Source organism: Convolutriloba macropyga, chromosome 6 (assembly GCF_964194025.1).
Source record: "Convolutriloba macropyga chromosome 6, txConMacr16.3, whole genome shotgun sequence".
Lineage (NCBI taxonomy): Eukaryota > Metazoa > Xenacoelomorpha > Acoela > Convolutidae > Convolutriloba > Convolutriloba macropyga.
Genome location: NC_134473.1, coordinates 66,521,031 through 66,534,081, shown reverse-complemented (window position 1 = coordinate 66,534,081; position 13,051 = coordinate 66,521,031). Strand labels below are relative to the sequence as shown.

General features: G+C 34.7%; 1 protein-coding gene across 2 annotated transcripts in view; it reads right to left on the bottom strand.

Moving 5' to 3' along the window:
- Positions 1-9,410, bottom strand: part of LOC142340534 (uncharacterized) — a 59,343-nt gene extending 49,933 nt beyond the window's left edge. The window contains exon 1 of one of the 2 annotated variants that reach the window (XM_075391102.1): positions 9,286-9,410. In XM_075391102.1, the coding sequence (XP_075247217.1) occupies positions 9,286-9,336 (51 nt within the window). In that variant the 5' untranslated portion in view covers positions 9,337-9,410. Of the gene's footprint in view, positions 1-6,132; positions 6,676-9,285 lie in introns of those variants that run through there. The other variant, XM_075391103.1, reaches the window with a different exon arrangement.
- Positions 9,411-13,051: the final 3,641 nt, after the last annotated feature.

Genomic DNA, 13,051 nt, shown 5'->3' with positions numbered 1-13,051 from the left:
CAAAAATTTGTGACATTAAAAATTTGTGTTTGTGACATTCCACGGCCAAAAAAATTAACTTATTGTACAACCCCTTAGGATTTTTTCTGGCCCCTGGGTCTTGAAAAACCTGAATAAGGAGAAATAAATGTCAAAAACTTTGAAAAAAATTGCACTTTTTGTCGAAAAAATGCTACGATTCGTGATGTTAGAAATTGGAAACTTTTCCATTACCACTAGAAACCATGCAGTAGTCAATTGTTAAAACCTAGGGAAAATTCCATGACACCTAGGCTAAGGGAGGTGTGGCACAGAGGGCTGATGGGGATGGGTGCAACGCTGAGGTGGGGGCAACAGCGCGGTGGGGGAGTGAGGGGCAATAGTGGGGGGTGGCGGCGGGTCAACAGTGGGGGTGTCTACAACCTCTAAGAACTGCCCTTCACGCCATAAGTATAAGTATAAGTCTCCAAAAGGGTTTGAGCTGAAACAGAGCTGAAAAGCTCTAAGAGCACTTAATGCCCGCTGGGCACTACCTGTTTATCCAGTTTTTGAAGACGAAAAGTCAAAAGCGTCAGACGAAAAACCGGTCACGCGAAAAATTGCATAACAAAGACCGACAGGACTAATTTAATTGCTACAAACTTTGTTCGAGAGCAATTAAAAATTTCTCACACTTTTAAGTTATTTTATTGGTAAGATAATATGACAATATCCCATAGGTAGTCAGTTTTCATAAGAGACAGCACGTTTTGACTTGAATTATATACAGCCAATGAAATCAAATACTAAACCAAATTCTAATTAAATACTTGCAGAGATTAATATGAAAATTAATCCTATCTAATAATCAAATTAAAGCCCCAATTTTATGTTCTCAAGAAACCGAGGTTATAGGAAATTGCTCCTGTTGAAATTTTATCGGAGTAGTTGACAGATAATTCCAGACAAAAATTTTTCTTTAAAACGAACACACACCTTTACAACAATTGCTTCAAACTTCGTTCGCGAGCAAATGAAATTTTTTTTTATTTGGAACCTAAAATTTGAATTAAGAATATTTGTTGGCATATCCTAACACGTTTGCTCTAAAAATTGCGCATTGCTTCGCGCACATATTTGAGCGAAACTTGTGGGCATGTCGTTGTGATAATCTTTTGATTCAATATAAGTTGTGTTAATTGTGTTTGTTGAAATTTTACAATGTTTTTGTTCTTTTTACAACTATGTGGGATTCTATTTGAGTTTTAATGGTGTATTGTTTTCTTAAATGCGATTTTTGTAGCTTCGATTTGGTATCATAGGATATCATAAGAAAAAATTAAGCACACAAGATTGTTATTAATATGTTTTTCGTTCTGTTTTAAGTTGGCTATTGTGACTTAAAGTGGTTCATAAGATTTTTTTTCCAAAATTAGATTTTGATAGCAAAATGTGCTATGTTCAAAATGCAGTTCGAACGTCAAAATCTTTTTAAATTTCAGTAAGCCAAAGCCAGTCAACCATATAGGTGTCTATTCAGTCGTAGATTATCTGAGAGAAATCTTTGATCGGTAAGTTGCTTATAAAACCAATTACGCATTATTTATGGCAATATTGAATACGTCAGACGTGTCAAAAATTAGACTTTTCAGACCAACCAATCAAAGATGAGAAATATATACTTCAAATATGCATAGAAATTGCAGCAATCTGATAAGAAACAAAATTAACACGACTGGCGAGCGGTGAACAGAGGACAAATCGTTCAAGCAAAAACTCGCATAAAAGAAGACCATATTACTAATATAATAGCTAAAAACTTAGTTTGTGAGCAATTAACAACTCAACTTTCAAAAAGTCAGGTTGGTGGGTTATTTTCCTACCCAAATTCCCAGGTGGAGTTGTCTACAAAAAGTTGACCCCCAATGTTTTCATAATTAATTTGACACGGCTGGTGTCTTCATCTGTCGTTTGAAAGGATATATTCGAGCAATATTGAAAACTGTCAACTTTGTCGAAACCAAAGCATGATGTTGATTTCTATTTTTCTTCTAAATATATTTCTCTTCTTCCAAGTAGCAAGACAAGATTTGTGAAGCAAATCTGACTAAAGTAAAAAACTAGTAACCCAGTCATTGTCAAAAAGAACTTTTATACCCTTTTGCAAGCAACAGCAACACTCCCGTCTTCGGCAACTAGAACTTTCGTGAGATTTGCTTCACAAATCTTTTCTTACTACCACGATAAATAAAACAATAAATATAGAAATCAGCATTATGCTTTGATTTTCGGCAAAGTTGACAGTTTTGAAGACGGACCTCAAGATTAGGAAATAAAAAAGTCGGTTGTTATTCGAATCCGATCGTAAAAAAAAAGATTTTTTGCAAAAATCAGCTTTTTATTGTTTTCGCATGGATTTTAACTCCCTATGCCTGAGTGGTTGACTAGCTATCACGGCTGTTTTACGTTGCAAAATAATCTTTCTAGTTAAATGCAAGCAAAACACATTTTTCAGGGTGAAACAGAACCGCAGATTGCACGCAAAAACTTTCGAAAACAAATTCTGTGTGAGAAAATTTACAGCCATCACGATACAATTACGATACAATTTTCCGATACAACGTCATTACGATACAATTTTCCAGTCGTTCAAACTATTCGTTCAACAGTGCAGCCACTGATTATTTTACCTCGATTTTCAAACCCAGAAAACAATCTTGAGCTATGTTCCAACATTCAAGAAATATGGGTGCGCAATTACATGTGCGTAATCTTCACTATAAAATCTAATCATCTATTCATATTTTCATAACTCGATTGCCTCGTTTACAAATGGGCGCCAACTAAACTGTTCATGTTCACATCATTCAGCTAATTTACCCGAATTACTCATACCCTTCAAGCGACTTAATTCACCCAAATTGTTAACATGGAAACAGTACCAGTCTACTTTCATTGTCATCGGCAGACGAGTAAGTTTTGGTTAGGTTGTGGCGGCGACCAGATTCGAATAATTCTTACTAGAAATATTGCAAAGAGTAATAAACTAGCTCGTGATTTATAATCTGGTGATAACAAGCAGTTTATACAAATATTACATGCAGCAAACATCTTATGTCTATGCAAACGTAACAATTCGCTCTTTAAGCGATGTCGAGAAAGCTTATAATTTTTAATCTCTCAATTCTTAATTCTTAAAATAACAAGAACGTTCAGATACTCGAAAACATGTAAAAGAAATATGTTAGTAGCAACACGAAAAAATTATCATGGTGTGACCGATAAGCTAAAGCAAAAGTTATCAAAATTTGTTTATCTCATGTGTGTCTAGAACATGTGAACATATTTATGATCTCTGAAAAGGCTGAAGTTGAAGGACACAATAACACTTTTAATATTTTTTCAGAAAAAAAAATTAGATGTTTTTTTGCAAAAAGTTAGGCACAATTTGAAGAGTAGTGCTTCAAGATACTTGCCGGAAGCAAGATCAAAATATTACTCAATCGGCAATTGGTAACTTTCTTCTGCTATATACTAATGGCAATAATGATATATTAACTCAGAGCATGAAACTGAATCGGCCTCAGTTGTCATCCTCCACTAAAGTGTAACAGTGTTTAAATTAGTTCAATTTTCAAGAACAAGCGACTAATCAATTATCAAACAAAAAAGAGGAGTTTTTGGTTGCACGGGACCTTTATGGCCTGATCGATGTGCAGGCGTGGGGATGAGGGGTGAAGTGAGAGGCGGCTGATGTGCGGGGGGGGGGGGGGTTGGTGGTGTTGTGGGGGGTTCTAAGAACCGCCCTTCACGCCATAAGTATAAGTCTCCAAAAAAGTGTCTGTGAATCGCATACGTGGAGACCAGTGAGCTGAAAGGCTCTATGAGCACTTAATGCCCGCTGGCTGCTGCAAATTTATCCCGTTTTGAGGACGAAAAATCAAATTGGTCGGAAGAAAAAGTGGTCAACCGAAAAATTGCATTAAAAAAGACCAACAGGGTTAATACAATTGCTACAAACTTCGTTTGTGTGCAATTAAAAAGATTACCATTGCTGCACATAGTGGTAATGTTTGGTTGTATTCTTTGCCCAACCAAAAACGTATAAGATACTACTTCTGCTTAAGTTGAATGAATGCGATTGATCTGTATGTACAATTTTTAGTGTTTGATGTTAAAGAGTCGTATAGCAAAACACAAAAGGCAAATCAGAAGAAAGTTTCCAGGCACCGTTTGTAAATAAAAATAATCATTTTAAATCTTCTAAAAATATACACATGCACGAATTTTTCAGAAAGGGTTTTAAAAAAATTCACTCGTTGATAACAATATTGAACAGACGTGCACAGTGTTGTTAAAATTGACAAAAGATTTTAAAGAAATATAACTGTAATTATTTCCATGACTTTTTCATCTGTTTGAAGTTCTCATCTGTTTAAATTAAAAAGTAGCGAGCATTTGCAGGATGCGATTCGTTTTCTGCTGGAAGTTCATTAAATTTTTTCGCAAAAAAGTGATCGAATGGGCACATAAACAAATTATTTTAAGTTACTTAAAAATGATATAGTTAGTCGACGTGTGAAAGATCAATAAACAAAAATGTCGAGTCTCATTTTTCTCAAAGAAATAAAAGTAAATAAACAATTTTAATAGGCAATTCAATTGTGAAAAACTTTGGTATTATTTTTGTATATCTCCCCTAAATTATTCGGCGGCCACAAATGGGACACAAAGACCCAGCTCCCAAGTCCACAACCCTCAAAAAAATTATTGGTTGGAACAAGGATTTCTGCGGTAACCGAACCAAAATCGCTGTCTTTAGTCTTTTGATTGTCCACAAAATGGTCAAAGATATTTTAACAAATATTAGGTGCTAAATCATGCATGGATGACGTTGCTTGAGATAACGAAATTTATACTAAAACAACCTATTAATCTAACGGCTTCTTTCACGGGCAGGCAAAAACGTTGTTGCAAAAACCTCACTATGAAAAAAAGGTTTGCCAGTTCTGAGCTACAGTTTTAAATCTTTGCCATTTTAAAGGTTTTTCGTTAACTCATTGCTTTTTTCGAAGATCAGCTTAATTTCAAAATTTTCATTAGACTTTGATATTATAAACTGTGAAACCGAAAAACTACGTACAGCTGAAGAATTTTCGAAAAGCTCCACAAGCATCAAATAATACAACATTTCGAATTCACATCAGTTCGATCGTAACTGTTAATTAAGTTTTATCTTTTTAAAAATTGAGTAAATAGTTTGTATTTTTTTGCATGTTTACAAACGACATCTGATTCCAAATTTGTCCGAAGAACTGGCTTTTTCATAGTTGTTGTATCAAAATTGCCATTATTTTTTAAATTACATTCAAATCGCGACTACTTTGTGATCATTCAAGTATCTCCATTATTATTTGAAAGCATGGCTGAGAGTCTTTGTTTTATGCACATCTTTTGTATGAAAACTAAGGTCTTGAAAATGCCAAGTCCGGTATAATTTGAAAATCTTAAATAAATGAAAATTTTTAGCTGGTTCGAACAACTTTCTCCCTTATGATTTCATTGTAACGCAAAAAATACGTGACTGCTTGTCCAAACTCGATTTGGTCGTATTTTGCCAAAACATCTCGTTCCATCTCCTCAAGGATCGGCACAATTGCTTCACTGTAGACGCACTGAGCCCGTAACCCTTGAAATATCGTTTTTGTCTTGAATTAAACCTTAGTTGATTTTGTTTTTGTCCATGGAAATTAGACATTTTGAATCGCAACAGCACAAGAACAAAGTGGCAAACAGTACAAGGACAAATCAGAACTCTTGTTTTTGTTATTTTGTGTTAGCCAAATACTTCTAATTTGCGTTTGCATGATTCCAATTTCTCCGATTATAATAATTTGGCCAAAAACGAACAAGTCACCGGCCTCAAAATAACATATTAAATCAGCGCTGAATTTCTCAATGTTTGCTTTTGAATGTAACAAATTCTCATCATTTCTTTCCTTCCATGAAACACGCAAATGTGTGTTTGTGCAAAAAAAACAGATTTATACACAAAAAACAGGTCGACTAAATGTTGAATGTGTCCCTTTTGTTACGACTGTTTAGAGATCGCAATGTAAACATTTTTTTCACAAGACAATTTAGGCAAAATTTTTAGCTTCAAAAATTACTTACCGGTCTAGATGAAACGTAGCGCTCAGAAACCATGACAGAAATATGATAAACTTGCAATTATTTATTGCAAACTTATGCAACTTCAAATTTTTAATGGATAAACAAACAGCGATAATAACTCCGCGAAATAAATCAAATTTAACAAATCTCTAAAACTCTAATCTATTTAGAAGTTACTAAATACAAACTTGCGTTGAACTCTATACAAGAAAAGAAGAATTTGTGGGCAGAATTTAGTTCACAACTAGTTTAGGTGGAGGACGATAAATAAAGATTAAATCAAAGTTCGATATATACTCAAAAGGTGGTAACAAGTTCAGATGAAAAGTCCAACAAAATATCTTGCGAAATATCTCAAAATATCACGATTATAAGTATCCCAAGATCACGTTTATAAGTGCTTATAGCTAAGAAGGGTTTGGTACAAAGATTCTTTAGTATAATTTCAGGTGATATATGTCAAACTATAAAACTGATGAGCTATGTTATTAATGAGAAAACTTCAATAGTAGAAATTCTGACTCATTTCTGAGGATTTTACTATCATTTTGGCCAAATTACGTGTACAAGTATTGTAACTATTGTAGGATTTGGTTATGTAGTATATAATACTATTCGAATGTAATGTGGGCTAATTTATCGCGCGGCCTCGTTGGGCAAACATAAAGAACTGATAAAGTTTCGGCTCCTGGTAATGTATAATTGCTCATCAACAAGTTAAGAAGCTTTGCGTTCCTATGACGTGGAGTCAAACAAACCCCGTCCAATGTGGTTACATTGTACCATGCCCTTATAACCATCAACAAACACTGGGGGTAGTTTGCTTTAGCCGAAGTGATCCTTTTTAGAACATTTGGTTGCTTATTTTGCATGTAAACAATTTAGCTTAGTACCTTTTCACGCCGGCGCTATCTTCGTGACTCAGCTCAGATGAGCAAGAGCAATTACATAATCCTTCAACATATGGATGGCAAATACCCGAACCCCTTACTTGTAAAACGGTTCTCTAGAAATTAGAGACGTAATATTATTCGGGCTCGAAGTAGTTTTAAATCCGATAGTAAAGAGTTGTTAATTATAAAGATAGTTATCTCAGTGATAAATATGAACATTGTCAAAGTTCTGACAAGACTTTTATGAAGTTAGTATGCTGAAGAGTTGTTTGGGTTTATAATTGTTACAGAATTACTCAAGCTGTCCATCAATGTTAAGTATGGTTTATACTGAATGCGTTTCTGATAAATCCGGGGGGGGGGGGGGGGGGGGGGCTAAAAGTTAACGTCGAAACTGAAATTGACAATGATTAAATGAATATTCAATTGACAGGCAACCGTTTCCAAATCTGAACTTCACTAAAAAAATTCGCAAACATGTACTTATTCTAAGAAAATTTGTGTCTTTGTTAATCTCAACCAATCTCAGCACTTAATGAGCAAAGGACAAACAACTGAAAAAATGGATGGTGAAACATTCGTCATAGCTAAATAAGCGCTTAACGTTAATTAACATCATCCAGCTAATTTTGGACAGCACGCGTCAAGAAATTTTGTAAGAAATTTCTTGTAAGTTCAGTTTTGGTATTATTACTTAACCTCTTAAATTTGGTCATTTCAATTGGTCGAGTTTAATTTCTAGGTAAAATGATTTAAACTAATTTTCTGGTGAATCGGTTTTAACTTCTAAGGCATGATTTTTGCCAGTCTTTTGCTTAGTTTGATTTTCATTTTTCCCGTCTTTTATTATCAAGTTTTGTTCGAAATGACGCATTGACATCAAAAGAGCAGTTGACAAATTTGAAACGTGTTTAAACCATGTTTAAGATATACGCGTATAGGTGTGATGAATTTTAACATAGCGAATTTTGTTCACACCTAAAATGTGAAACATTCTGTTACAGAAACCATTTAAAAACGAGCATGCAGATTGTCAAACGTGAATAGATCTAAACCTACATTGTTACGAACACAAGCAACGTTTAGTGAGTGGGCGTGAACAAATGTTTACAATGCAAAATGGGTACATTGAAAAACACCAATTGACAGAAGTAAACCCCAAAACTGCAATTTTACATTGGTCACTGCCCCTTTTTATAGTCAATTTTTGTCAACAATAGTTTGACTGTTTCTTTTGATTTCATGAAAATTGCCACAAAGAATACCGATTCATAGAATTTATTGTACAAATCTGCATATAAAATCTTTTGAGCTGAAATTAAAAACAGTAGTTAATGTTTTGCGTGTCGTTTGGGGCGTTGTCAGGACAAAATGCCCAATGCCAAAAAACTCAATGTGCCAAAATACACAAAAGGTACACAATATTTTGTTACGGTATTATGACTATCAGAGCATTTTAGCATGCTCTTGCTTAAGTGATAAATTACAGCGCGCAAATTTCGTTAAAATTCTGTTAAAATTTCATGTAACACTAGGGGGCGCCGACAAAGATTGCTGCCGCTATAAGCACTTTCGCCTAAGGTCCATTACTCACCCTACCCCCCCCCCCCCCACACACACACACACACGGACAAAAATTTCGATCTTGGCGCTTAACCTCAAAGGGGAAAACCAAGCAAAAAGGAATGCATGTTTGAAGGCTTAAAATAATCAAATTTCTGACAAACTGCTACCATGACTATTATTTGGATTTCTAGATAAAAGGCAGCTTTCCTATCGAGAAAATGTCCTTGTAGTACTTCAAACATCGATTATAGAAATCTGTGACTTAAATGCGAAAGCAAAACATCAAAAACTTGACTTGATCTGCATTTAGCGTTAATAAGTTTTAACGACTGATAGTTGGTTCTGAACCCAAAAAATTAATTACAGTTCCTATTTTTTGTCAGTATAGCTAAATTTGTATGGCAGATTCTCGTGGTTTTCATGCTCCAACATGACCGCTGAGAAATGTAGTTACCATTACAATTATCTCCTTTTAAAGATAAATATATTTGGAAATGGATGACTAAAATTCAAGTTTAAGGAATGATGCTTGTATTTCATGAAAAATAGTTCCAGTATCAAAATTTTATACGATTTTCTAAGGTAATTCAAGTATATTCAGAAATAAGGACATTTTCGATTTTTTGGTTATATTTATCACTTTTTGTTCCAATCAGCCCTCTTTTTTCTTTTTAAAAAATTAAACAAAACTTACCCCAATGATGGGGGGACTGTACCACGGGTTGTACGGTCGGGTGTACATCATTTTTATGTTCTTCGGTCAATATCCTTCTCAACTCAAATCAACAAATAAACTCAAACAAATAGAGCTGGTTGTTTACGAATTCCGGGTGATTACTGTTCCAAACAGAAAACAACAGAAACTGCTTTGTTAGTGTAACCAAGAAGTAACTATGGATAAAGTGGGAAAAGAAGAAATCAGACCTCTCGCGGGAAGTTACAGGGGGTCGCAACTTTCGTTTTTTATCGTTCACAAGTTTGTTCATGTTTAGTTTTAGAGTCACTACATAGCTACCTGTGATATAAAAATGACCTTTAGCTCAATATTGGTTTTTTGCTGTTTGTGGCGGAATTGTTTAAGTGACTTTAATTACAAATCACAGCTAAACAATGGTGTTAATACACCATTATCGTGACCTAAGAGCTCTGGCAAGATTTGTTTTGAAGTTTCATGGCTGCAGTCGGGAAAATAAACAATATTAGAGTCTAAAGAGATCCAATCAAAAATCAGCAACGATTGGAAGTCAACCGGTTTGACATTATACTGCTCAGAAATCAACCCACTCAGAAACCGCCTCGCAATTGGTTAGGATAGTTTGTATTGGGTTGACTTGAAAATGTCATGTTCAGAAAATGGTTTGAACGATTGTGTTGGGCTAAAATGACATTAATTTCTTAAGCACATCAAGTGAATAACAAAATTAGCTTGCAAAACTATCGTAGACCGCAAAAAATTTTGAGTGATTTTGCACGTGTTGTTAGTATAATTACATAGTGTCTTGCAGAATTTGGCGACAAAAATGAAATCCTATTTTTAGTGCGCAATTCCAGGTTGCAACCAGTTCAAGTTCGAGGAGATTATAAGGTCAAATTTGTGAACATGAGGTCCAAGTTGACGAGGGTGGGGAGGGTGGGAAGGGGGGGGGGGGGTTGCATTAATGCGCTGAGCAATAATTGTTCGCCAAAGAAAACCTACAGGGTTTAACATTAAAGGATTGGGCTATTATAGATATTGAAAAATTGAAATATTGAAAAATTTGTTTGTACTGATAACCAGCAATGAGTGCTCATATAGTTCCGGCATACTTAACCTAAAAACACAAAAAATCTGATAAATGGGAAATATCAAACAATGATTTCTCGGAAAATGTACTTCTAGGAACAAAATGCTTTTCAGGCGTCCCGGGTTGAGGTTTTGTCGATAAAATAATGTAAAAACTGCAGTGAATAGTGGTGAAAAAAATTTTCAGCGCTTTGCAAAGTGCCCGCATCTTCAAGCGACGAATGTGTTAAAAGCGGTGAGTTTCTGTAGGATTTATTTTTAACGATGATTTTTTTCACTGCTAACAATAGCAAATTCTAGATTGGGCCCATTGCTGAATATATTCCTGTCCAAGCCAAAGATGTAATTAATTGATCCCCAACGAAGTTGTTGGTGTATAATAACCTCAAATGTCGTCATTTGAAGCCCCATCATTGAATTTAGTTACTCCTCCCCCTCCCCCACCCCACCCCCGACTGAAACTGACTGCAATAGGTTCCAGCTCCCACTAGTCGTTCGATAACAATTCTTCCGGCGTTAGTCAGTTATGTGTTTATACTTGACCCTTTTGACATTTCTAGTGACTTTAACGGCGTTGAACTCTTCGTTTTGCGTGATCAAAGTTCGTCCCATGTTAGCAATCATGTTTATGAATGAAAACTCATTGCAACCATGACAGTTATCTTAGTTGATTTTTAATTTCTTGAAATTGAATTTTTAACATATTTGATAAGCATGCAAGGATTCAACTTCTAACGTTGATCTTTCAAATCAGATCATATATTAAAAAATTTTCCGACAATATATTAACTACCTTTTTAGTTTCCAATGTTCAGCTTTCCACTGTAGAAGAAAATATATCAAATCAAATAATTCTATCATGGTTTGTTCTGAATAGATACAACGTTAAGCCTGTTTTAAGTACTTTTTTGATACAAAAAAACGCAACGCTACCACTTGCTCAGAGGTTGCGCGTTATTTTGACACATTGATACTATGTACTCTAGCATAGTTCGCTTTTTGGCTGTAACTAAAATGTTGATAAAAAGTAATTTAAGCGAAAGTTTAAGTAATATATGAAACAGGCTATAAACGATTCACGCCCCCATTAATCGTTCAAGAGCAACGCTTCGGACGTTAACCAGTTTTGTGTAATATTTCAACCATCAGATTTACGCTGGTCATTTGGTTGCATGGTAATCAAACCTTGTTTGAGTTTTTGCCTTTGGGTTAAAAATTCACTAATCTATGTGCCAATGGGAGGAGAAATTGACGTTTTGCAAGTAATTTTTCGCAGATTATGTAACAGAAAAAACTTTATTTGATCGTTGCTATTTTTTGCCAAATAAGGCACCACCGAGTCGGAAATGTCAACACCGTCCGGCAAATATGAACCATGCGGTAACACTTAGTTCTTTCGTCAAAAACCCTGAAGTAAAACCGTTAAAACCATGGGGTAACACTTAAATCATATTATCTATTTTCATTAACATCAAAGTAAGCTTTTTCCGTATATTATTCATAATCTTTTCAATTTGTGCTCCTTCAGGTTAGTGGGTGGATATTATCTGCATCCTCGAGATGCAAGAATCAAATTTTTGCAAACTGATTGACTATGTAAAGTCTCAAGTGCTCTATAACTGGAGGGTGCATAACGTAATAAGGAGAGTGGGGCACAAACCGTAAAGTTCTAAATTTTGATATTTTATTACGTTTTTTACGCTATTTTCAAATGCTTTATTAAAACGCCATCACATGTTTTTAATATCTGAATTTTACAACAGTTTACAAAATGCATTAAACGTTTTCGTTCAAAATTTTTGAAAATGTTACGTAAAAGTTTCTTTGAAAAATTTGATTTGTTGAACTGTTCGTATTTTTTCGATATCAAGCAAGGTGAGAGGTCTGACTTAGTAGAAAGGAGTCTGGCAATACCTTGCTTTTTTTGAAAGCAATTATTAGAAATTATTTTATAGACTCTTCTGAAACGCTTGCCCGAACTCCAAGATAATTAATCTTTTCAGGGTCACGCAGAGAATTTTGTCAAATTTTTGTAGGAAATATGTCATCTATCGTTGACAAATTAGCAAAATCACTGCAATGTTCTCGCACAATTTTGCACTGCATGCTATGAATTTGTGTCTCCAACTCAAAGCAATCAAAGCAAAGTTGTGTATGAAAATTGCACTAAATTTTCTAAATTGTCAGAACTAGTTAACGCTTATTTCATCTAGTAAGATTGGATTTCACATAATTTTGCGTTTTCAAGACATGAATTTTGTGTTTTCACATTTTTAGTTGTTGGAGCGGTATATAATAACCTCAAATGTCGTCATTTGAAGCCCCATCAGTGAATTTAGTTACTCCTCTCCCCTCCCCCACCCCAACTGATGCAGACTGCAAAGGGTTCCATACCCCATTAGTCGTTCGATAACAATTCTTCCGGCGTTAGTCAGTTATGTGTTTATGCTTGACCCTTTCGATATTTCTAGTGACTTTAACGGCGTTGAACTCTTCGTTTTACGTGATCAAAGTTCTTCCCATGTTAGCGATCAAGTTTATGAATGAAAACTCATTGCAACTATGACAGTTATTTTAGTTGATTTTTAATTTCTTGAAATTGAATTTTTAACATATTTGATAAGCATGAAAGGATTCAACTTCTAACGTAAATCTTTCAAATCAAATCATATATTAA